We start from the raw sequence: 27256 nt of genomic DNA, 5'->3' as shown, positions 1-27256 counted from the left end.
TGAAGTTGTTGCTTATAAATAACCTGGATTTTATTATTTATTATTATTTTTTAAAAAAAAATCTGTCAGAAAGTGTTTCTTGAAGCGGTGGGATGCCACAGTCCTGCCGCGCCAAGGGTAGAATAATGTTGCAGAGGTATTGTAGGTGACATGGCGCAGAGACAACTTGACATTTACAGAGATTCATAGCAAACACAAACTAACACAATGACAGTTATTTAGAGAGCAGATGGACATGTAATGAGCACAGTCTTAACATCTCATGCATCGCTGTATGTATGAGATGTTATCTCCTTGAGCAGTGTAGTTATAACAACAGGGAAGGTCTTGTTTACATTTTGCTCGCATATTTATGGCAGAAGTGTGAGTCATCTAGAGAAGATAATGAGTAAAAACATAAGACATATGTTAGATTGCTGTTGTGCAGATATTGTGAAATCAGGCAAAATTCCAAATACCAAATGACTACAAATAAATGTCACCGAAAAAATACATGTGATTTGATTCAATTTCATCTTGGTTTCATTGCATTAATCCAGTCATTGCTGATAATGTTTTTCACCGAGACACTAAAAAAGGAGACAAAATTTAATGAATTCTTAAAATCTCTTAACCATTTTAAAAAAGCTTTTACAGTATGTCTAATAGATGGGAGTAAAAATCCTCTTGCTCTACTCAACCTTCTCCATGTGGTACTGTATATATAGTGCAGATATTGTAGCAGCAGCCCTCCTGTCTGAGCCTCAGTTGGACCCTGGGACTGTGTGACAGCTGAGGGAAAGTTAATGGGAGCAAAAGGTGGACAGGAATTAAATATAGGGCATGGGTGGTCAACAGAAAAAGGAGCGGGGCTACTGGAATTTAGTTCTGGCACCGTGCCGACAGGGTTTAGGGTGTAGTAGTTTATGTGACATCTGATCTTTCCTGTCTCAGTCTCACCCTGGATGTCTGCAGCAAATTTAAGACATTTGGCTGTTTATTCTGTCTCACTTGAAGCCTACTGAGTTTGGTTTTTGTGTGCTGAAGACAAGTCAGTGTTGTGGGTTTCCAGATTTTGTCTTTAGGAGTCATGTCATATTTGTTATTGACAAGCAGCCTTTTAAGGGATACTTTGTTGATTGTCATTGAGCTTTGTTTTATAACAGTGTGGGTAGCATGAATAAAGGAACTATGGTAAGCTTCCCTCCATCTAACCAGTGCCTTGATCTCCCTGCTCACCCAGGGGATTTTTGTCAGCTCTGGGCTGTTGCTTGAGCTACAGATTTTATGTCTGCTTTCTGCATGCCTGCCGTCATGGTCACAAAGAGTATAGAAGCGGATTGAGAGAGAAACCCAGACCTCTCTCTCTTTCTCAAACTCAGACCAAACTGAGATCAAACAGTAAAACAATCGATCAGTCAAATACAAACTAAGATCCTGTTGCTGTGTTTCTATTTTTTGCCTAAAATGTTTTAGAAGCATGAGTTAGTGTACTGTATAACTGTCATTCAAGATCATTAGTTATCAGCTGACCACCATATTATTTCCTGTGTCAAATTGGACAAGGTTGCATAAAGTTACCCACCAGTGGGAGCATTTATTGGTTTATTTATCCGCTGTGGTGCAGTGCATTCTGGTAGTTGTAAATGTGACACCTCTTGATCAAAAGCAAATGCTACAGCCCCTTTCCTCTCTTTGCTCTGCTCGTGTAGCATTTATTTAAATTTCTACTGCATAGACAGCCCACTTTTATGAAAAGACTGTCTTTCCAGCAGTGAAATACTTTAAAGACAAAATAACAACTAAGACAAGTATTTTACATATAGTGTTAAAAAATGAAAAAAAGATTCCTCAGTTTTGTAATTATTTTAGTTTGAAATTGTTTTTTTTTTTTATAACAGTTGCTCTTAGGGCAACATATTTCTAATGGGGTGTTTTGCACGCTCAGTGTAAAGCTAAGACAGTTACATAATGGCCAAAAGCACTGCTTATTTCAGTAATGTGAGTTTTTTAATGTGAAAATATATTGTAAACCATGTGTGGGGCTACATGGGTGATGTAGGTTTGAAACTGTCATTTTTTTCATTATCCATTAGTCTGCCGGTTAGGGTCTTGGTTAATTGACTAATTGTTACTTGGTCTATCAGAAAATGGGGAAATATCTATATTCTAGTGCACAAGGTGACATCTTCAAATGTCTTGTTTCATCGGAGCAACAGTCCGAACCCCCAAACTATTGAATTCTAACATTAAGGAACCCAGAACCACAAAGTAGGTTGATCTGTCACCTTATGCCCACTGCTTATGTATCTGTTGCGGCAGAAGAAAAAATTAAATATACAAAAGAATATTATAATATTAAGTGTTGTTGAAATACTAGACTGTTTTTCTAAGTTGCTCAGTGTAAAGATATGAAGAGAACTGACCTACATACCTTCTATCTTTTCAGACAGGACTGTTCAAGTTGTCCGATGAAGAATTTTTTATTCAGCCTCTTGAGAAGTCGAGCGATGAGACCTCAGCACCTCAGGCCCACGCCATCTACAAACGCCATGTGTCCCCTTCCCCCAGGAGTCCAGTCGTACAGCCCATCTCAGGGAAACAAGCTCTCAACGGTACCTGTGGAATCAAAAGTACGTCACACGCACACACGCACACACACACACACACGCACACACATACACTATGCAAATCAACTTTTATAATATTTAGCACTTGTCATTTCTTTCTTGATATTGATTAGTAAAATCCAGTCAGATGACAAGTGGGAGTCAGTCAGTATAAGCAGCCTACATGCAAAGTCGTATCCACTGATTGCACATATGACACTGAGCTCCGAATGATGAGAATAAAAAGGATGAATGATTCAGTTTTCCCTTCTCTCCGGCTAATAATCTGCAGAGGCCAGGAGAATAAGAACATTGAAGTTTTGTAGCTCAAAAATCAGCTACTTAAAATTCTGAGTGGGCTCAACCAACCCTAAAAGAAAATTGAGCACCCAGGAGAGAGTTCAAGAAAATGTCCTTTGAATTTGTGAGGAGATTATTAAGAATTTGCACAGCTTTTGCCACGTGAGTCTGTGAAAAATGAAATGTTCCTTTGAGGCATCATTGAATCAGTGATTGTGCGCCTGTTAGGGAAAACACTTTTTAAAGGACCATTCAAATCAGGTACTGCTGATGTGAATGAAGGTTACAGAAAAAAATATAAGTACAAAGTATCAGCCTAATTACCATAATAATACCAGTGCCCACCAAAAAGAGTGGGAAGAGAACTGTTGACACAGGTATGATTATGCAAAATAAAGATCCATTGTGATATTCTACAAGTAGGATCCAAAAAAACCACTTTAAAACATGTATTAGGTTTTTAGTATTGAGTATTGAGTTTTCAGTAGGAATGCAGTATTCCAACCAGTGTAATGAACAATATAGACCATTGATAATGTCTGCACAGAATGGACAATGTGCACTAAATTTTCTTAATTTAACCTTAAATTCATGTTTAAATACTTTAAGTTAGGGTGGCTGAGCATAGGACTCAGTGATGCAGAAACAAATTGATTACTGACATGTAATGATTATAAAAAATAGAAATAATAATGCATTTATATGCACCTTTCAAAGTGCTCAAGGACCCCTGAACACAGTTAAAAACAAGCAGCAGTGTATCCGTATAGATTAAGTCAAACCAATCAATAACATACAGTAATTAACTAGACAAAAATCATCGGTAGGTAGGTATTAAGATAAGAAATGTATTAATATTAAACATATTGCCCACACTGGCCTGATAAATCTCTTGTGTTGCTCATCCCGAGATGAACACGTTTGCTCTTCTACAGCAGTGCACCGTTTACAGTTCACCCCCAAACAATCCTCATTATCTTTAATCAAGAAGAATAACAGACATTTAGTAAGATGCAGCATTCATTTAGGTTCTTACAAGCAGGTATAAGAGGATTATTTAGAAACATCTTCAAGCTACATCCAAGTATTAATGTTTTATTTTTTTTTAAAACATTGAAGATTAATCACTGAGACAGCTGGAGGCTAAAATGACGACACTTTACCTTCAAAAAAAGGCCCAAAAACCCATAATAACCAGTGTCCATTGTGTTACTCAAAGTCGCAAATATATGATTCTAACATCGTAATTTACATTTGTAAGATCAATTGATTCATATTGATCATTTGTTATCTTAGCACTTTATATTAATAACTTGTATATTAATACCTAGTGTCTCATTTAATATTTTAATACGAGGAAGAAGAATATAGGCAGCGAGGCCATGAGTAGGTATTTTGTTTCAAGAAAAACAGATATACATGTTACAGTGTATAATACAAATTAAATTTTGTACCTGATGTGCTGTGCTGGCTCACACTGTGCCTCAGTGAGAATGTCTAAATGTCTATTTCTGTCTCCTGTCTCCAGATTCCATTCACAGTATTGACGACACAGAGAGACAGCGGGAGCGGTGGGAGCGCCGACGGCAGAGGAGGAGGAGAATTCGTCAGCGCTCAGTCAGCAAAGAGAAGTGGGTGGAAACGCTAGTGGTGGCCGACCCAAAAATGGTGGAGCATCATGGGAGCAAAGCTGTGGAAAGCTACGTCCTGGCTGTCATGAACATTGTAAGTATGTGACGTCAACAAAGACATTAACATTTCCATGCATCAAAAGCCATGTCATTTGAACTGTAGTGTCATTCAAAAAGTGAATCTGTTTGATCCCCAAGCTTTTATCAATACACAGAATTTAAAAGGAATATTTTGAATTAAGATGTTATACCTCATATATTTAATCTTTAAACAACTCAAATTTAAAAGCAATATGTTGTGGTTTTGATAGAGGGTCACATGTCTTGGCTGGGAGCAGTGACTTCCTGTCTTCACAGTGAGGCTACCAGGCAACCAGTGGAGATAAAACAAACAACATCCAACCAGATGTGTGTTTCCAAACTACTAGAGTACTACATTAAAGTTGCAGTCCTGTGCCATGCAGTGCAGTTTTACCAGTTTGAGGTAAAATTCAGCATAGGTTGTGGGCGGTGGTAGGTGTGTTTTAAATCAGTCAAACCTCTGAGCACAGAAACCCCACCAACAATTTGCATTTTGGAAATGGTCACAACTGTGAAGGCCAAACTATAAATCTGTCTTAACTTAATACAATACAAACTATCTCCGAACATCAGCATAACCACACAGCAGTCAACTGACCAGTCCACTCACCTTTAGTAATCTACGAACACAGCAAGTAAGATTAATTAGTTGGGAGCAAATGCACATGGTCTAAATATTGATGAGTCCGTGTCCCCCGCGTCCCCTGTGAAATCAATGCCTATGCTAGATTCTGTTTCAGCTTTTCCAGCCTTTTGTCAGGTTAAAGTAACACAATGATTGGATTACTCTTCTCATGAAGCCTTTCGCAATCAATATTATTTCCGCCTCATGGTTTGGGGTTAAGCAAACTGACTCTTGCCTGTCATTGATTAGCACATAAGTGGGGTTTTCCAAAATAAAGTCATGTCTGGACTGGCCGCAGCTACCAAAATATGAAGAGGACAGGATATCAGGAAAGGGAATTCACCGACTGAAAAAGCTGGCAGATTATCCAATTTAACAGACAAAAATACACGGAGGAAGCAGCCATTATACCCCACATCCTCTTGTGCTCCTTTTTCTGAGACCTCTACACTCCAGCTTTGAACTTTAAAGACCCAAACACCCAAACGATTGAGTTTTGTGAAAACAATCTTGTACAGCATCAAGGGAAACAGCCTCTTACCCAAACAATAAGTAATGGCATCATCTTCCTCTGCAACCAGATGCTCCATTGTCTCATCGGCAACGGCGTCTTGAAGTTGTCAACTTCACAAGAGGTTAATATTTTTGTTTTCTGCTGTATGGTATGCACTCAGCGGTGTAAGTTACATACATGTAACAGCCAGGACAGTGAATCTCAGCAGAAAAAAATTGAAAGCCCCATCACAAAAATAGCTCCCAGCTGCCTCTGCATGATGGTCTTATGGTTATTTATTGTATTTTCTTTGGGATATTTATTACAGCCTTATATTGATATTTATTACAGCTATATATTAACCTACAAACACATCAGATATAGCCGTAAAGAAAAGCAGTAGAGATCCAAAAAGCACTATATACCCTTCAAGACTGGGTGCAAAAGTACAGCATGTGTCTTGAGAGGAAACATGTCAAATCAACAGCACATTGTTGCTTTAAATATCTGCATCTCTATTTTTATTCACAAGATAAACAACAGAGAAACATGGATAAAGATAGAATGAAAGCATATTTAATGTAACTCTTTAACAATGTTGCTTGAGCTACAAGATTGGCACCACAAATCTGTGTGAGTGAACACCACTATGACAAGCAACAAGTTTCGAAGAATTAACTCCTTTATGTGTGTTCGAGCTGTTCAGTCTGAAGTGCCTCAGTTATACAACTATCACAGAAGGTTTTAGTGTGTAGACATTTTCCCTGACAACAAGAATATAAAAGGACCAGTGTTGTGAGTGTTGCTGCTACAACTCTGTGTAGTAACTCATCATCACAATAAGCAGCTATTTATAAATGCAGTTATTTTTTATTGCAGAGAAAAGTACTCTCTCTTACTCCTTGGCATCAATCTGTTGCAGTTCACTGACCGTTTGAGTTGTCAAACATTATATCCCCTTACTTTCACTCATAGTATTATGTCATCTTGTTAGCTTCAGATGTCTTTTTGCGTTGAACAAGACTTTTGTTGTGTTGAGATGTAGATGTACAGCGAGCGCTTAATGCATTATGAAACATGCACAGTGAATGAATGGCTGTGAACAAGCACATAAACTGCATGATTTATAGTATCGAATAGGACTCTTTTATAAATAAAAATCTAGTATGTTTTTGGTCAATTTTGAAGTAGTATGAAGTGAGTATGGATAAAAAGTAAAAAAGGATGCAAGGGGATGAGACAAACGTCCACTTTGAGTCAAGGATGAAGTTATTAGAAATTTGGTGGTCAGAGGTCAATGTCCTGGTGACCTTGCATCAGCCTCATTTTTGTGAACGGGATAACACGTTTCACACTCGTACTATGGGCACAGATGCAGCAGCACAGCGCCAAGTGCAGTAAATTGAACCTGAGCCATTGGTTAATTAATATTGTTTTAGTGTTGTGTATTGCTTTCCCAACCTACATTAGATGAACTGCGCACAGTCTAACCTTTTTAACTACAGCAGATAAAAAATGTGCTTACACTCGTCTCTGCAGCAGCTGCTCCTGTTAAACATCAATCTAATCGGATCATCATCGGAAAAAAAAAACTTGAAAGTTTCTGATCCCAGACATTACAAATAGCAAATGTCATCATTTGTCTTTGTGAAATGAAGCCACCTTTTAAAGGCTTTATTCTCTCAAAGATTACTTCTTATTGCAGGTTTCGGGCAGTGTAAAGGCATGAGTTTGACATCACTGTTTTGCAATGCCCAAATTTTAGAAAAGCATGCCTGCATTATTGAAATAAACTGATAAGCTTGGAGGCATATGATTTTGATGGATCAGACAATTTGGAACTGGGTCTGGATTTCCATCTCTATGTACAAATAAGGCTTGAATTAAATTTGAGAAGAGCTTGAACAGAAAACAATCCAACATGCTACATTTCTGCTCTGGAGTCAAAGCAAAAATAGAAGTGTTATCTGCAACAGCAAGGCATTTCTCATATAATATAATGAGACCTGTAAGATTTGGTGTCACTCTGTGAGGCGGTTCGCAGGTGATAATAGTGCCCTCAGTCTTGCATCTCGTAAGTTTGAGTTTCTTTTGCCCTTAATTGTTCCACAGGTTTTGCTTCTCATTTCTCAACACAGTGATTTTCATCCCTCCATCCTCTGCAGTAACAAACCCCATCCTGCAGCTTGCTCTCTAGAAAAGTAGCCCTCTGTTTAGTGACGTGCGACCTTGAGTCAAAGCTGCAGGCTTATAAATGCAGTTGTTTTTTACGCTCACTTTACACAGATTTTCATTAGCTTTGGATGTAAAATAATTAACTGATGACACCATTTAGGTATTTATTTGAAAATATGGTGATAGTTAAGCTTACTGCCTTTTACACTTTCCATGATTGTTGAGCTCAAACTAGAAACTTCAAGCTGAATTGAGTCTAACTTGAGTAAACTGACTGAAAAGTTAATTGTATTACGTGTTCACATTTGTGTAGGATTCTTCTAAAGAAATGCTTAAATTGTACAATTACACACTGTAATAATGTGTTGGTAGCTGCTGAGTTTGACACAGAGACTTTTAAAACTTAGTAACAGCCTGTTGAATAAAAAGTTTCAAAAGCTTTGATGTTAAGAGGTTTGATTTATATTAAAAGGAAAGATGCACAGTGTCAAACCACAGTGCGGTTCATCTGAATGAAAAGAATGGTAAACTTTTCAAATGACGCATAAAAGGAAGGTAATAAAAGAAAGCAAACTATCCAAACAGAAGACAAGATGTTTCAGAAAATGAAAAATGTTTCCTTCATTGTGTTGGTGTTAAAGTGTTTTCATCAACCTTGACAACAATTACTCTCCAAATACGGATTCTGCAGTAAAACCTCTGATGTGATCTGTAATATGACAATGTTTCTGTAAAATTACAAAAACATAATATCAAGGTCAGACTGTTGAGTGTTTTTGTATAAAGATGTTTTGAAATACATCCCTCTTTTATTTGATTAATACATTGTGCTTTGCAGATTTGTTTGCTGATGAGCCAAAGTTTCTCCCACATGACTTACGGCAACATCCCGCTAGCTTTGGTTTCTCTTAGTCACGTCACACCATATAAATGGAGCTAATTATATATAACAATTGATGTATGGTATAAAATAGTCGATTTCTACACAATGTCATAATATCTAGGAATAATGTGACTTTGGAATTTTTAATGCAGTTTTTTCTTTTTCAGGTGGCAGGTTTGTTCCAAGATGCCAGTATCGGAAATGCAATCAACGTTGTGGTTGTTCGGCTCATCCTATTGGAAAAGGATGAGGTAAAAATATGTTTACAATGATAAAATGTTAATTTTAGAGAAAAAAAATTAGATCAGTGTTATTCCTCAAAGGCATACTGAACAGAAAGTGTATGTATATGTGAGGGAGGTCACAAAACCTAAATTGTTCATTACAATTTAATTCTGCGGATACAATCCTGAAAAAAGCACAGATCAGTCTGTTGCAATCTGTTGATCAATCTGTCTGTTAAACTAAAATATGTTACTGAAAAACATTTTAGGTGAGAAATAGGCAGTGCAGTAACACAATCTTGGCTTGTATTTGATCAGTGCTGCCTAGTCACGAGTTGCCCTGATGATCATGTGTACAGATTTATAATATATAGCCAATACAACACAGTGACATCTTGTGTGATGCCATTTCCATACTTTTGTCTGAATGACTGTTATTAGGGCCCACTTAAAGAAACCGAATGCTGAGATCAGTGATTTTATAGCTTTCTCTGTCAAATACGGCCTGTGTTTTTGTGTGTTGGTCTACAATTTTTTTATATTCTCCTCCTTTCATGTCAACGTGGCATTTGGAAATCAGGATGACTTGAAGATTACACACCACGCTGACAACAGCTTGAATAGCTTCTGTAAGTGGCAGAAGAAACTCAACATGAAAGGAGAGGAACACCCGCTGCACCACGATGTTGCAGTTCTGCTAACCAGGTAAATAAAAACTCAATTCACCAAACTTTATTTTTTATTTCATCACCCAGAAGAGTCAGGTTGTAATTGGTGATGTCATCTCACGGCAGTTATTTACTGATTTAGATGGCTGCAGAGAGAAGAATCAAAGCTGACAAACATTTATATGCTGTTGTCTTTTTAATTTGATATCTAATCACTGTTATGTCATCAGATAAAGTGAACTGTACTAAGTTAACACTGCTGGTAATAGAAGTTAGCTGAAATAGCTGAATTTCAGGTAGAACAAAAAGAAAAAGATTAATATCAATAATAGTAATCATTCACCCTGTACTGATACAAAGTGTTCTACCTGAACTCTCATTCATTCACTAATAAGCTGACAGTTTGAAGGTCTCTTTTTCAAACAACCATTTCAGACCTTGTGATTCATTTGTCAAGCATCAAGCAATTCACTTTTATCCTTCAGGTAATTTAAGAAAAGGATCACAAAGTGTCAAATACAAGTTTGCTCCTCTGCTTTTTTTTCATGTCTCTCAGATTCCAAACTGCAAGAATTCAACTTTCTTTTTTTAAAACAACATATCGACCTGTAGCAGTATGAAGAGGCAGATCTAATCAAGGTCTAATCAAGGCAAAAAAGACATTTTATTCTTTGATTAATTTTAAAAGACTCCAATGAAAAAAGGTATTTTCTTATTTCACTTGTGAATTACTTTTTCCCTTAGATACAATTGCTCTTCCCCAGCTTAAAATGAATTTCAAACAAGTTCCTTAACCATTGCCCATTTTGTTGTTTATCCCATTTGTATATTTTCTTGTCTTGTAAATTATTGTCCATTTTTATTTACCTATTCCATAGCCTGTCAATACAAACCTTCCACTGAGCCTAAAAAGACCCCCACCCCATATCTGTTGTTATATCATATAAATAAAACCTAAGGAAATATCAGACGGCCTGGTTATAAACAGCTTCACCTCATGATGTATGATAGGCCTTTTTCTTTTAATTTGAAATTTGAACTACTGTGCACTTATAAATTTTCTCTCTGTAATTATGTTCAAATGTACATTCGCTTGTCTTCAAGTGCAACAGACTGAAGTAGTAACTCCATATTTAATTAAAAACAACCTTGTTCAAGTTGTTGAAAATACGGGATGACCACTAGCTCACCTGGTTGAGCTGGCGCACCACGGAGGCTGAGTCTTTTGCAGTGTTTGGGTTTCATTCTGACCCGCAGCCTTTTGCTGCATGTAAACATTCCTCTCTCTCTCCCAACTTTTATGTCTGGCGCCCTTTGTACAAGGGCAGTGTCCCTGCCACAGCAGCCGTGTGTTCGAGTCCAGCCTCGGCCCTTTGCTGCATGTCTTCCCCCTCTCACTCTTATCATCTGTCCTGTCAAATAAAAAGCTGGAAAGCCTAGAAAATAATCTTTAAAAGACAGAAAAGGCAAAAACATACAAAATATAATCTTGAAAAAATAAAAAATATATATGGAAATTTAAAGATATTTTATTTAGGTTTTGAATTGTGCTTTTGCAATAAAGCATTTATTAATTTATTTAAAAGGGACCAAATGCGTTTGAAATTGGGTTTTTTTTTACCCTTTTTATTTGCCTTATATCAAACAGAATTGTCAGCTCTATTTCTATGGCTATTTTTAATTTGTTTGGAATTTCATTTTTCCCTAACCAATCAACCAATCCCAAATCACTATCTAACATCATTTTACATCCACACTGATGCATATTCATTCCAACATACCTGTTGCGCCGAGGTTTTAAGAGTGGAGCAGAGTGTAGCACAACGGACTGCAGTATGATGGCTGGTGATATTGTGGAGACATGTCGCTTTAAAATGACCTTGACAATAATGTCTATGTTGCCTTTACTGCTCCGTTGTTGTTATAAATCCTCATTTGTTTCAGTGTACCACTTGACAACAGCTTGACAACAGCTTGACAAGAGCTTGACAACGGCATTTAGTTCTCTCAATGGTGCCAAGTGACTATTTAGGTCCCCTAACTGAGCTCATTGGTTATTTTTTAAATTTAACCAGGAAACCGCTGTTACGTGTCAAAATGCCAGACGAATCAGTCAGTGAGTGCGTAGCCAAAGGTCTGGGTCCAGGCAACCTTTTGTTTGTTTTAAATCCGGCCTGTAAAACTGAAAATAAACTAGATATAAAAAGTTCTCACATTTTCCAATTAATGTGGAAATACTGTGGGTGGTATAATGTTTTGTATAAATTTGTCACATTTGTAACGAACAAGGGGTGACTTGTATTACAGTAAACAGAAATGAGACAAACAAAGAATTAAAGCAGTTTGCTGCTGACCTCATTTTTTGATGCCTTCTGCATCATCTTACAATTCACATTTACATGGTGTCGTCTTTGACTCTGCAATCTGAATCAACATCAGACCAACACTTGACTTTTCATGTTACAGGAAGGACATCTGTGCAGCCATCAACATGCCCTGTGAGACTCTGGGCCTGTCTCATGTGGCGGGGATGTGTCAGTCTCATCGTAGCTGCAGCATCAGTGAAGACACAGGCCTCCCATTGGCCTTCACTGTAGCTCACGAGTTGGGACACAAGTGAGTTTCACTACACACACACACATGAACATACACATTATAATATTCTGCTGCATGTTCACATTGTCAAATGTTCAGCAGAAACACCAAGAAGATAAAAAACTCTTGTGAACACTTGTGTATAAGTCATTCCAGCTTTTACCATCAAGTTGCGGCTATAAAGTCCCCCTGTCTAAGAAAAACATTTACCGCAACTCTTTTATCCCCTCTGCCAACAAACAATGATTCAAAATGAACTCCAACCTATGCACTTTATCACTTTGCATATTTAGAGGTTTAATCCAGTTTAAATTATTTGCATAGTATTTTATACAACTTGGTTTTAGGAATTGTGTGTCTTTCTAGTCTTAGTCTTTCATAGTGTTGTTTGTTTTATAAGCGGTTCTGAGTCTGATTCTATTTTGCCATGTTTCCATTTAACATTGATTAGTCATCGTAAATGCCATAGTAACATATGCCATTGACGATGGTAACTCCAGTTTAAATTTTTGTGCTTCATGAAACAGTGTGTCCTTGAATTTAGGCAGAAGTGGATTGAAGCAGGCCTCTTCTTTCTAGCTGGCCTTGTCTGGCTGTATTGACAGTTGCTGGAAGGTTTTATCAGCTGTGGCAAAGCTAGCTAATTAAACTGTCACACTGTTGCTCATTGCTGCTGCATATCACAATTCTTTAAGCCTCTTAATTACCACTTCTGAAATTTGTGCTTGGGGATTTTTTTTCTCAAATGACCCCACAATATAGTGGGTTTAATTAAAGGAAATAAATTGCATTTGAAGCATCAAAAACACATAAGCTTCCTGCGAAAGGAACAAAAGCAATTTTCCAAAGATAATCCTAAAACAGAAGCACAGGAATGGTTGTAAACCTTCCCTAATAAATAATATTGTTAAATTATTTTTGTTGAGTCCATCAGATTTGAAAGCACATAACTTGCCTTTGTAAGGTACCAGTTCTGCATGGGTTAAATAAATTAAAACCTTTAATATTCTGTAATTAGCTGAGAACACTTGCAGCCCTACTCATACATATACTTTTATACAGCTATTCATGATGGTTTATTTTTTGAAAAAATGCAAGAAATAATGAGAGGCAGTTGTCATTTTTCTATCTATATGACTGCCACTGCTTGTATGAATGTTGATTAAAGAAGGATGCAATTCCTATACTTCATATTTTAAGACAGTGGGATTACAAGGGTGGTAATATACAGTAATCACTCTGAAACATTAATTATTGGATTTTTTGTTATCCAAACAATTGGGATTTATGTTTGCTGAATTTCTTGTTGTGGCAAAACGTGTATATTGAGAACATTTGACATGTATTTATGAAAGAATACCACAACTAGGGCTGTACCTGCATGTACTAAAATTTGCCAGTCAAGTCAGATTTGGCTGTTCAATAGGAATCAGCATTAGGATTTGTGTTCAATGGGATTCAGCTTTTTTTTCTTTTTTCATATAAAGGTTTAAAGTTTGAATGGGCTCAGCAGGTGACAGCAGCATCGACATAGACACTAGATATCAAACAAAAGCTACAGACTGTGTCATAATAATTATCTTTGAGTTATAAGTTCATCACAAGCAGAAGAGAGAAGATAATGTTATCTGGAAACCAAAACAACATAAGCAGTACGCTGCACAGCACACTGACTAGCAAAAAAAAAAAAAAAAACACCAACAAAATGAACAAATATCGTTGACTGAGGAGACTCTGAATGATGATTTTGAATATCTGACTTACAAGGGACAGCTTTGTTGTTTTACAGACTTTACAGACCATGCTGATTTTGAAAGTAGGATTACAACAGATGCTTATCCTGCACACTGCACAGCGACGACAATCTTATACCCAGCCTGGTGCAGCGACCACTGCTAGTTTAAAGCACAGTTTTCATTCTCATGGCCAGCACCCATGTGCATGTAGGTCTTAAAATGGTCAAGTGTTCAGGCGCATTGTTGGTGCATTGCCACTTTGAGATAAGAGGAAAGCCAGGGCATCATTGATGAACAAAAACATGTTATAGACAGTTTAATTGCTTTCCTGTTGCTAAGGCAACGACTTTCGTCTCTGTTTACTTCCTGTCAGCTACTGAATTAAAAAAACATTTCAGTGGAAATACACTTAGACCCATTTAAAATGTTTATGTTGTCATGTTTGAATGCTTTTCCTGCACCATTGCTGTCTGCTGACTCTGTGGTTTCTTTTTAAAGTCAGCTGAAGACACACCTGTGTAAACAGGCGCTTGCTCTGTATTTTGTGTGTTCTTGTTGTATATTGTGTTTTTTATGAACCGTGCGAATAGTTTTGCACATTTAACTATGTGGCTTTAACAGTCACCTTATTTTTGTTCCTTCTTTTTCCATGTGTTGTATATTGCCCTTGTGAAGCACTTTGTGATCTATGTCTGTGAAAAGAGCTATACAGATAAATGTTCGTCAGCCAAGTTTTTTAAATCAATGGCACAGTGTTTTCCTGTTATAATTTATACCGTCTGTCTTGGCGACTTGTAAGCACATTCTCTGAAAGTACACATAGAAAAGTAATTAATTTGTTTGCTACTATTGCCTCAGAAATTCACAACACTGAAGCAGTAACGGCAGCTGGTTGTATTGTAATGTGAGGAATAACAAAAGCTGTGATAGTCACATGGAAACTATCGACAAAGGATATTGTCCTGCATCATGCTCTGTGCTCATAGCCTCCTACACTCCAGCGATCAATTTACCATGTTTGCATGCAGTTTGTAATTACATTCTTTTCAGACTAGTTCAACGTGACCCCAATCAATGAAAGTGTGTGGTTGTTAAATCCATTGTGATGATCATCCTGATGGTTGTGGTTGAGCTCACTTACTTTATTCTTGCATCTGGATATCTGTTCAGGATCTGTTGTGTTGAATGCACGATAAGGGTTGACAGGAGCTTATTGTGTGAATGCCACACAGTTCTTCCTATAAAGAAAAAAATGGATTCACTGACACTCCTGCATTGCACTGATAGACTAAGGTCTTTTTTATCATTCAAAAGCACAATAGTACATAGCGAATGAATACATAGTTCTGTTACTTTCTTTTAGTGAGACCCAATTTATAATTTAAAAATCATGATCCAGTAGTATTCAGACCTGGGCTTGCTTATTAGTAGCTGATGGATTCTTAGAGAGAAAAGTTTTATTCTTTACTCTGGGGAAAAGTCTTTGACCGAGCATAGTATTACAACGGCAAGTTTATGCTTGCTCGCTGTTTATGTTTTATGCCAACATTTTGTTTACCATCATGTACATTTTGTCATTTTCACCCTTTTTTTCTCTCTCTCTTCATGTATGCCAGTTTGCTATAATTCTGTCATTTGATGCATGATGATACATGCATTTGATACATATATATTAATAAATATTTAATACTGTATTGTACTACAGGTCCTAAAAAAGTCATGGAAAAGTTTTGAAATTATATCCATTAAAATGTGTGGGAACCTCTGACACTCAAAAATGTTGTTTTATCACAAAATTAATGTGAACATAATATACACAAAGTATCAATTATGACTCTTGAGTTTATGGTTTGTTTAATGTTATCTTCATGTGTCCATAAGAGTGTAACAACATTTCACAATTGCTTTTCAAACTCTTGTTTTGTAAACCCAATTTTTTTTTTCTGTTTCTGTCACAGATTATTATTGTAACCAGCATTTAGTAGCCATTAGGACAGATATGTCTGAATGGACCAAATCAGCTGCTAAATTCTTACTGCAGGTGTTATTCTCATTGCTGTGCTTCCTCCAAAAGAGCATGAAGCGTACGTTAAGCCACCACAGCCTTTGACGAGGCAGACATTGAACATAAGCAGTCAACAGTTTATTTACATTTGCTAATTGTATCACTGCTTTGCATTTTTTTTATGTCTTTGTGTCCCACCACTGTTGCATCTACAAAACAGACAAATATTACATGTTGTATTCTAAGCATGTACAGAACATGCGGTACATGTTTGCGTGTGTTTGTTGTAGCTTTACCTTGAATTAGGCTTTACATGTTACACCTACTCATTTTAATTACCTTCTCTGTGGGATGTGCTTTTATGTCACAGCTTTGGGATTCAGCATGATGGCAACGGTAATGACTGTGAACCCATTGGGAAACGACCTTTCGTCATGTCTCCACAGCTCCTGTACGGCACGTCCCAGCCCAGGTGGTCACGCTGCAGTCGCCAGTATATCACCCGCTTCCTCGAGTGAGTCCCATATGTGCTTTATGATTACACTGCTGTGTGATAAGTGATTGATTGTGTGTTTTTATGTTCAAGGCTTGTGCCCTTAACTGTTTGAATGCATTCATGTAACGGTCTCCAAGGCAATCGGTAACTATGGACATATACTATACATACAGAATATTGTATACACTCTGTATGGAAGCAAAAATAAAACAACCTACTCTCTCCTAACAATGACTTGTCCAGCACTTTCAAAAGAGGAAAAATTACTGCCCCTGAACTGAACTGTGGTGCATAATTATGGACTAGCCCCTTTATCTGCACATATGACCAATTATTTTAACAAACTGACCTGACCTCCTGCACAGCATATTCCCAGGTTCTGACCTCAGCCAGGTAAGGGATAATACCTGACAATGTGCGTGGCCCAAAACAAGGAATACACCGACCCAAGCAGCATTTACCAGTTCCATTACCAGTGCTCTCTTTTTCTCAAATTGAAAATCTGTACAACTCATTGGAAATGAGTAGAGTTAAAGTTCTACGTTTAGTGATCTTCCAGACTTTGTAGAGCAGCAGTGTCGTATGTTTTAACTCTTATGTTTTTGGAGTGATAGAAGCATAGTAACAAGAAATTAAGTAGTTTGGGTAATTTTGCAGGAGCTCTAGCAGTCTAAATTCCACCTTCCTGACCTACTGACACTACAGTTAGACAAATGCGTGTGTGTCTGTATCTACACAGTACTCTCTGTGTGTGTGTGTGTGTGTGTGTGTGAACTCTACAGTCAGCTGGGACTGTCAAAGACTTGTACTGTGATTCTGACTTCAACAGGACATGTGTTGAATGTCTGAGATATTCCACCATAGTTGCCCCAGTTTCTCAGCTCCAACCATCTGGAATTCATTTAGTGGGTGTTCAGCTTCTTGACAGCATTGTAGCTTCTTGACTCCACTGTGGAAAAAAAAGGGCCGCAGAGCGATATTTACACTTGTGGGAGGTCGTGACACAAAGGCCACTGGTTTGTGTGTTTGTGTGTGTGTGCCTGTGTGTCTGGGCGTTGTTAATTAAATGGGAGACAACAGAGAGTTGTCGAGGCACTTGAAAGCAGCATTTCCCACATGTTTTTGGTTAAAAAGTTTGCATGAAAAGGAATTTGCCTGAGTATATTATGAAGCACTAGAATCCTAATGACTTTGTGAATCCTTTGACTTCTCCTCCAACCCCATGGAGGTCCACATATGTGGTTTTGAGAAAAATATGTTGACAACTATTAGATGGATTGCTTTTGGATTGGGTGCATTGTATCACAAAGGGCTGCCCCCTGAAAGTCACAGATTGCAGTCATCAGTGGAAACCCTTCAGTCAACTGAGAATCCTTCAGTCACTTCTGATGATGTTACAGTCCTTAGATATTGCTGCAGAGTGAGTCCTCTGCTTTCACGCTGCTTTCCAATACAGGGAGCTGCAGACCCAGACTCAGGGGGAGTTTGTAGCCTCAGATCGCGTCAAAGGGCTCCTGGAGTCCCTTCTTCATACCGCCTTTGCACTTTTACAGAGAACCAAACAATGGCTGAATTATGCAGCTCCAGTGTGTGATTTTATGCAGCGTCCCGATGGAGGGTGAGAGGCATGACTTTAAACACAACAGTGTCTGCCTCTGGTGTTACATTTAACATATGCAGAGGAAACTCTTTCTAAACAATAACAATGACATAACATGTCAATAACAATCATTTACAGTCCCTATGGCAGATGATCTCGTCCTCTGCTTGGAGGGTAAGGAACTCCCAAATCTCATTCACATTTTCGGCTGCTGTTCTTTCAGTTGCTTGCTGCTCTTTTAATCTCCCGTGGTGGGTTGCATAACACACCGTCAAAACGTCACATCCGTCCAGCCCCATGATTCCATCCTTCTGGCTGTCCTTTGAACAAAGACCTTGTTACAGCACTGTTACTACCTCCACTGCTAGCTTAAAGTGGAGACAACTCCCTGATATACAAAACAGTGAGGCGGCAGAATGGTACAATATTCCCATCTTAAACAGGCAGTGTTAAAGAGGCTGGGCTGTAGGAAGGGAGGCTTCACCGGTCAGGTGCCAAGATACCATTATCTTCTGCCTTTTGCTTAGAAGTAGTGAATTTACTGTTTACAGAAACTTAATATGATAGAGTCTCTGGCTTTTGTTTGATAATTGGTGTTGCACATCTCTGATCCAGTGCAGTTAGCATGGTATGTGAATGTCGTGGTCACCCTGAATGTCCCACTGAACCCCGTTCTCAATTTTTCAAACTCTACATGGACAAAAAAGAACAAATATTAATATTTTTTATTGAACAGCCCAATACGATTCAACTGACATAATCCTTCGTTGGGTGCAGCCCTGGTTACTGATTTTCCCCACAGATGATCCCCTTAGCTTTACATAGAATGCCATTATTATGGCAAAAGAGTATTTTCTCCACTTAGCCTTGGCTTATGTTTGGGTGCTTGAAAAGTGTCTTTAGCTGTGCTCTTTGTTTTGTGCTAATTAGCAGATATCAGCATGCTTATATGCTAAACTAAGAAAGTGAACATTATACCTGATAAACATCAGCCTGATGGCATTATCACTGTCAGTGTGATAGAGTTCATCCTGACAGAGTTGCTAGAGTCATTGTAGACTCTTAGTCAGTTTATTAGTGCTAATAAGTCTGCTGGAGTCACACACAGAATTGAAATTTTGACTCAATGACAAATAGAAACTGTTCATTGCTGACAGAACTTGCAGACAGTGAGACACAGAAGAGAACAGCTGCAGTTAATTGTTTGTGATCGAGAATAACTCCTGCATTATGATAAAATGCATTTATAATGGTCTAGGAAAAGAGATCAGACCATATTCCAGCCCCCCTTGTAGCTGGCGTGTCCCTGTCTTTTGACCGCTAAATCTGCATTGATCATTTTCTTCACATGACTGCTGATGTTTGTCTTCTCATCTCATTGCTCTAAATGTCAGCAATTCCCCCCATTTTCTCTGTTTTATCTCTTCCACTGACTGCAGGACAAGGCGTCTATTGTATATGGCTTTAGTTGTGTGGCAGGCCTCCACTACTCATGCTGCTTCAGAGGTTTGGTCCGTAGGTGTTATTTTATGTGGAATGTGGAGGGTCACGCTCAGCAGAGTGGTTTAGATATTATCACATAGATGGGCTACTCATAAACAGAGACACCCTTTAATGTCTAGAGGAGAATTACTAAAAGGTCATAGAGGCCAAGTTGCAAAAAATATCAACAACTCCTTTCAAGTTCATTGAATTAGCGTCTAGAAGAACCACAGACACAAAAAGCATGAGAATATCTCATACATCACATAGCATTTCTAATCACAGATTATATATTGCTTGTAAAGTCATTTTGAGGCAGATGGATTCAGGAAACAGTTAATTAATTGTCATAGACATTTCCAGGAAAGCTGGCTTTGACGAGGGCCGCAGTTGAACCTAATTCGCCCTTCGAGCTGCCTTTCAGTCTGGAGGCACTCATGGAGAACATTTTAATTGCTGCTGTTCAATAGTCAGTGTGAGGTCATCTCAAATTAATGATTTTGTTGTTAAGTGCTTAACAATCAGCCTTCGTTTCTTTAATCTGATGTATTTATCTTCATAATCATTTGGTTAACTCATGAGGGTAAAACATTTTTTGCAGATGTGGCAGAATTTGTCAAAAATGTGTGTTTAAGTGTGCAATAAGAAATGGTAGAAATGCTTTTCAATGGTTGGACTAAATTTCAGCAAATTTCCTCACTAGAAATACTCCATTCACCAATTCAGAACAAGTATTATGTATGCAGTACTTGCCCTTTAAAACTGCTATAATCTGATTTTTATAAAACAATGGTTGAAATAAGTTTATGTAATGTGAAAGGGTTCATTAGAGACAAACCCACAAATGATTATTACCAGACACTGCAGTTCCCCTCAGCTCTATAGACACAGTTTTCAAGCAGCTGGTGAACATAGTGGATCTTTTTTGCAGCTGAATGGACAGATATTTTCCTCTGGAGCTGCTTATTAAAACAGGCCTTAAAGAGAAGTAAATATTGGACTAACATTCATAAGGTGTCCCGAGACATGATTCCATGTCATTCCTAAAACTGATTTTGTGTCTTCTGGATGTCTAAATGGACAATATAAATGTTAGAAGATGTTAATATGTTAGCCTGGAAATCTGTTGCATCTGCAACCACAAGCTGCAACCTGTGCTATATATTGGCACGACAGATTTCATTAAAGCTTCTCACACAGTAGGTGATCAGTTGACACTGTGTACAGTAATGTAAGAGCATTATCACAGCCAGACCTTCAATTTATAGGTCTTCTCTGTAGTTCATTTTCAACAAAGACACACACTGAATGTGTTCCCACCTATGCTTCACTTAAGCTCATTTTCCTCTCAGGTGTGCAATGCAGTCTAGACTCATTTCCTCTCTCTTTTCTTTCAGTAGCATGGTAATGCCGTCTTGGAATGTGACCTCATAGTCATTGAGGACTCTCAGTGTGATCTCCAGCATTTTTACCATGGTTAATCAGCGTATTTGACCACAGGTTAATACAGGACAACACTTAAGGATTGACTAAAGCAAATAAACTGCAACTTTGAAACAGGCATCTTCACTTGGCAGATTATGCAGTGCAGCTTTATATCAGCTTGGCCACGTAAGGTGGTAAATGTGTTTGAAATTCATATCACAGAGCTCTCTGTGCCTATCTCAGATAGGGGAACTGACAAGATTTTATTGGTACTGATACCGTTAATTCTGCCTCTTGGTTTAATTCTTTATCGCTTCCTTTATTGATTCCTGATTCAATTTCTGTTTGAAAAAAAGTTCTGGCTTTGTCTTCCTCTCCACCTTGTTTTTAGTGCACTGGCAGTTCATTTACCAACAAAGGAAGAAAACACAATAAACAAAGAAAAAGATGTATTTATTTTGTATCATGAAGAGCTGATTATCTGATGTCTTGTCATCTTTACCTGCATAAACCAATTCCTGAAAAAAAGTCAACTCTAAAAGTTATAGATAATTAAATTCCTGCAGAGTTCTTGTCATTGACTTGAGACATTGTGGTATTAATATTAAATATATTTTAATGAAATACTAATTATAGTGACTGACAGAATTTAGTTTAATTGGATGTGGTAATGGGAAGTTATAATGAGACACTTATTTTTGCAGTTTAATGCTGTGCTCCATCCTGTGGAAGTCACTCAAAAGTTATAAAATGATAACACTATTTTTCTTCCCAAAGCTAATATTATGACCAGTTTCAGACTGTGTCAGTCCAAACGTCTGTGCAGTGAAACTATTTTCAGTTCAGTTATGCAGCACTAATAGCTGCATCTCTACAGAACCAGAGATAAATCAGCTGGCAGATCAGCCAATACTGTGTAAAGAAATGCATACGGATTAATCTGAATCAGTCTGCTGCACACTGCTTAAGTAGCTGCAAGGATGTGAAAAAGTCTTCAATCAATCAAGTCATGGTATTTCCAATAAAACATCAGTTCGCTGAGGGATTTTTTTTTGCATGTAATACAAATTATTTATTTATTTAGTTTATTTTGATTAAAGTTGTTATATTCACCTCTACAATTTAAACTTTTCAAAATCTTGTTGCACATGAAAGGATTTTGGCGTAAAGTGCCCACTTTGTGCCACATGTGTTTGTGCTGTTTTTTTTCCCAGGTGACTTAACTTAATCTTGAGGTTGTAATTAGAGAGATGCTTTTAATACTTTTATCAAACATGATTGCTTCTGCTGAAGATGTCAACAAACACAGAATAATAACACTGCTATTCATGTGAAGGATGATTGCTTTCAGCTTGTCCCACTTTTGTTTTGTGAAAATAAATCAACATGCAAAATCAATCAAAACAAGTTTTAGTCTTGAAGATACGAATCTCACTCTGCCCATGTCGTGGCACTAATGTTCCAGGTTTAAGTGTTCAGCACTCAACATTGTTTTACATCAGATGATGAGTAAGAAAAAACATATTTTGCCACGGTAGCAGCATGACTGTCAGTATGTCTGTCGGTCCAACACTTTGTTCCAGTCAAAAATATCCCAACAACAGTGTTGGATTGATTGCTACCAAATTTTGTGTTGACCTTCATGTGCCCTTTAGGATGAATCCTTTTAACTTTGGTGTTTTCAACACTCTAAACTGCAATGGTGAACATATTATCTGCTAAATATTATCATGTTACATGTTACATATGCAGTATATTTAATTAAAGTACAAGATTGATGAACACAAACCACAACATTCATATTCACATTCAACATTCATTTACAGTTGACAAACCTACTAACAACAACACTGAAATGTTACTAATTAGTTTTATTGGAAAAGTCCGTTTGGAGTTTAGTCTGTGTGTTGTGTTTGTGTGTTGATAGTCAAGTTACAGAAAGAAAGAAGGTATTGAGAATTACACAGAACATATGTCTGTGTGTGATACCTTCAGATAGCCTTAAATAGAGGGACTGATGACGACTATTTCCAACATAACATAAACTGCCTCTGTGAGTATCAGGCATAAATAGAATAGTGTTCAAACCCACGTATATGTTGGCCAGTAGGTTTTTATAAATGTATCTCAGTTGTGACTTCCCAATATTTAAAATTTTAATTTATGCCACAACACTGTGCCAAAATGTATGATTACTGTTATGTTTGAGTTCAAATTACCAGCCTGTATTTATATTGTAGATCCACCATTTAGAGCGCTGGTGGAATTTGTGTGGGCTTCTTTGATAGCTTCTCGTCAGCTGGCCTTGGAGATTATTCCACTGTTTAGTTGTGTCAAAGATGCCTCAGAGTTTGGTTGTTTTTTTGTTTTTGTCAATAATATGTTTTGTGTTTTTTGATTTTTTAGTACCTATAGTTGTAGAGCTCAGTTTAGGGATATTTAGTACAAGGATTTCTGCACTAATATGGTGCTAAAGTGGTAGTTTGCTCAAATGTTAGTCCACTGCATTTATTATTTTCCATTCAAACAGTGTGGCGAAATGGTCGCTATTTCTCAGATTGTGAAGAAGATTCTTGCGTTCATATTTGCTATTATTTCAAGCAAACCCCTGTGCCTTTGCTGGAAACTTAAATGCATTTCATTTTGGATACAGAAGATTTTCATTTTCATTTCCACCTGGACTGTTTTTAGGCTGGCTCCTCATTCTGTCTCCCTGTCTTTTACCATCACTATCTACCCTTTTGGTTTGGTTTCCTTATTTGTTTTGCATGAACAACACCACCACATCATATTTGATTAAGTTTCAAGTAAAGTGTTGTTTAAACTACATTAATCTTGTGTAATCTCCCACTTTCTCAAGCTCACTGAGCCTGGGCTGACACATACGTGATCATGTAAAGTCATTGGTTAAATATTAAAACACTGAAAAAATTAATAAATTGAATTGTAATGCATGTAGTGTCTTTAAATTTATTGAATGTTCTCTCTTTAAATTTAAAGAGAGAGGGTATAAAAGAGGGGTCAGATCTTTAGTCTTCCAGTGTAGAGCTGTATGAGCTGCAGCTCACCAGCCGCATCCAAAAAGGAGGCTGTTTGGTCACATCCCATGCTGAAGGCACCTTCTTCTCCTTCTTCTCCTTCTTTCTGAAGAAGTAATAGAGACAAAAACATGTCAGTACGGCAATACAGAATAATAATCAGAAGATGTCTTCATGTCAAAAACAACTGGACTTGTTTGGCTTAGAAAAACTTTATCACCTCACAACTCATGAAGCAATACAATGCTTTCATATTAGTTTAAAAAAGTTCAGAAAAGTTCAAAGGTGATGAAGCTTTTTGGATGAGATAATACATCTACAAGAACAAACAAGTCCAGCTGAGACAGCTCATCATGAGTCTTTCACTGTGTTTCTGTTGGTCTGTTTCACTTGTCGGTCTGTAACATCTGACATCTTGTCTGGTCGGATGTGGTCTCAAAATAGTCTCACTGATCAGAGTTTTCATGTAAATGCCTCCTTACCTTTGAGAAGATATTTCTGAAGAAGTGGGAGAAGCGGTTGCTCCTCTTTGCCTTGGTCTTATCAGCGACAACTTTGGTATTACTGAGACGCTTATAGTCAGGCTGAGCTGTGACCTCAGCAACCTGATGATCTTGTGGCCTGGTACAGACAATTGTAACATTATTTTTTATACCACGTGTTAATGCTGCAAATGAAACTGATGTTTTTTTTCATAGTTCTGTTCTTGACAAACTATTTTGCTGATAGATACTCCCTGTGCTTCTTTCCAATCTTTCAATTTCTACTTTTTTTTATTCTTTTTGTGCTAGATATGTTATCCCTAATTCTCAAATATACCATATCTCATATGTGAAACATTCACATAATGGATACATGAGAGTTAGTAGTTTGAAATTACTTGCATGTAAGCTAATGTGGGTTTTGGATACATGAAAACATGCGTATCACATGTTTTTTTGGCTACATGCATTTTGATATTGCTTGTATGCATTTTCAATAAGTGCATTGAATTCCCTTGGTTAAAAATTCATCATTCTCATCCGTATTTGTCTAAGTGTGTGTGTGTGTGTGTGTTTGTGTTTGTGTCTGTGTGTGTGTAGGTTGTTCAGCATTGGACTGAAATTTTGAAATTTCCTTAACAGATAAATCTGTTTGGAAGGAAAAACATGCAAAATGTCACTGTTGTGCCCCTGTTCCTGTGGTCATTTCATTTAAGCTCGCTTGATTGTATAATCTTCCCTTGTTGAAATTAATGGCCAGCAAACGGAATTAAAAACTACAGATAAGTAACTTATTTCCCATCGCTCTCTGTACAATTAAGGGGTTACAGGGGGAGTCTGTCTTTTATTCCATAAAGCCATGGAAAATAACAGTCAACATGTCATGTAATTGAGAATATGTTACCCAAAGCTATGAGTGGGAGTTATCACGATGCTTGAGTCGTGACACAATATTATTGCAAATTTAATGTTTTGCAATATGCAATGTATAGTGATAACATATATTGCAAATTATTTCAATTTATTGCCTTTTTTCAACTGCAAATTATATCCCTGAAGGAAAACTTCATCAATATATGTTTTATCCAGTAAAGTGAAGTTTTCAGTCAGTCAATCTAGATTCAATCATTTTTATAGCAGCAAGATGTATCTATTGGACAGATTTTTTTATCATTTGAGTAGGTTCACAAAAGTGTATTTGCAATTTATTTAACTAAAAAAAACAATAGTTGTTGTCCTTGTAGTGATACAATATTGCTACACAAAAAAGTGCTACATTATGTTTACTTTTTTTGCCACACCCCTATCCACCTTATGATGCTGTTGATGAACAAAAACATTTATTTCCCTGTGATGTTGCAGGATTGCTAATGTGAGATTGTCGCCAGCAGGATGAGTGAATTCAATGGCTGTTTACCTTTCAAAGAACCTGTGCTGGGTTTAAAATGAAGCTATAAAAGAGACAGCCTGGGTTTTGATTTGCTTGTTCTTCAGAGTGCCTCTGAGCAAGTCTCAATCAGTTGAAGGGAAGAAGAGAAAAGGCTTCTGGCTGTTTTTTTTTCTTTTCTTCCCTCTCTATAAAGAAGCTGATCAAAACTTGTATTACAAATCACAATCATTTAGGAGCCAAAAGAAATATGTGCGCTGTTAATATGTTTCCAGAGCCACAGGTGATTTCTCTTCTACGTGACTGCTTTGTAAATACAGAGAGCATAATGCAGTTATTCACTGCTGTGATAAAAAATAATACTACACTACAGGAGGCATGAGAAAAAGCAGTTTTTGCTTCTTTCTTTTTGTTATTCTTCTCAGTCACTTTTGGAAGTCGTGACGGAAAAAATATAATGGCCCTTACAACTCATCTCCATGTTAACATGAACTGTATGATTTGTGTGTGTGTGTGTATATATATATATATATATATATACACACACATATATATATATATGCTTTGTATGGGTTATAAACTCTGCTCACCATACTCTGTTTTTTCAAATTTTTTTAAACCATCCACCCCCTCTTGCCCCCACTCACAGTCGCGGCTGGGGCTGGTGCCTTGATGATGCCCCGGTGAAGGATAGGCTGTCTCTGAACTCGGTGCTTCCTGGGGTTTTGTACAGCGCTGCCCATCAGTGTCGGCTGCAGTATGGCTCTGGGTCCCTTCTCTGCGATGACATGGACGTAAGATGCTTTACATTGACAAATACATCAAAACAAATCCATACAAAGCCATGTACAGTTTTATAGAATGCCTGTGATTTTTCTTTTCTTTCCCGCTCATGTGTACTGTGTACTCTTGCCCTCATCTTCTCTTTTATGTTGTATCCTTGTTTATTGTTGTGTTGTCCGTTTGTCCATGTTTTCTTTCAATATTTGTTCACTTTAGATTTTATATAACTTTCTACTTTTTGTGCCCAAAACATCCTCTATTGCTCCCTGATCTCTTAGTGTTTTCAGTTTACTGTGCTGCCCAAACTCTATCATCTAATCATTTTGAACCAGATTGAAGATTGAGATTTAAATCACAAATAAACCTCTAGTAAGTGTAAACTTACTTGAAATAATTTTTATGCCTTGGTACCAGCGACAGCCGTGGCTAGGAGGCATGTTTTCGGGATGTCTGTCCATCCGTCCCATTTTGGTGAACATGATATCTCAAGAATACCTTCAGGGAATTTCTTCAGATTTGGCACGAATGTCCACTTGGACTCAAGAATGAGCTGATTAGA

At 37.4% G+C, this 27256-nt stretch overlaps 1 protein-coding gene across 1 annotated transcript in view; it reads left to right on the top strand.

The window, feature by feature from the left end:
• Positions 1-27256, top strand: part of LOC121946759 (A disintegrin and metalloproteinase with thrombospondin motifs 7) — a 78365-nt gene that overhangs the window by 11977 nt on the left and 39132 nt on the right. The window contains exons 3-9 of the mRNA XM_042491497.1: positions 2429-2612; positions 4417-4613; positions 8944-9027; positions 9581-9705; positions 12135-12284; positions 16375-16518; positions 26564-26708. Coding sequence (XP_042347431.1) covers positions 2429-2612; positions 4417-4613; positions 8944-9027; positions 9581-9705; positions 12135-12284; positions 16375-16518; positions 26564-26708 — 1029 coding nt within the window. The remainder of the gene's footprint in view (positions 1-2428; positions 2613-4416; positions 4614-8943; positions 9028-9580; positions 9706-12134; positions 12285-16374; positions 16519-26563; positions 26709-27256) is intronic.

Source organism: Plectropomus leopardus, chromosome 1, assembly GCF_008729295.1.
Source record: "Plectropomus leopardus isolate mb chromosome 1, YSFRI_Pleo_2.0, whole genome shotgun sequence".
Taxonomy (NCBI): Eukaryota; Metazoa; Chordata; class Actinopteri; order Perciformes; family Serranidae; genus Plectropomus; species Plectropomus leopardus.
Note: the sequence above shows the minus strand (reverse complement) of the source record. Positions and strands in the feature narration are given on the sequence as shown.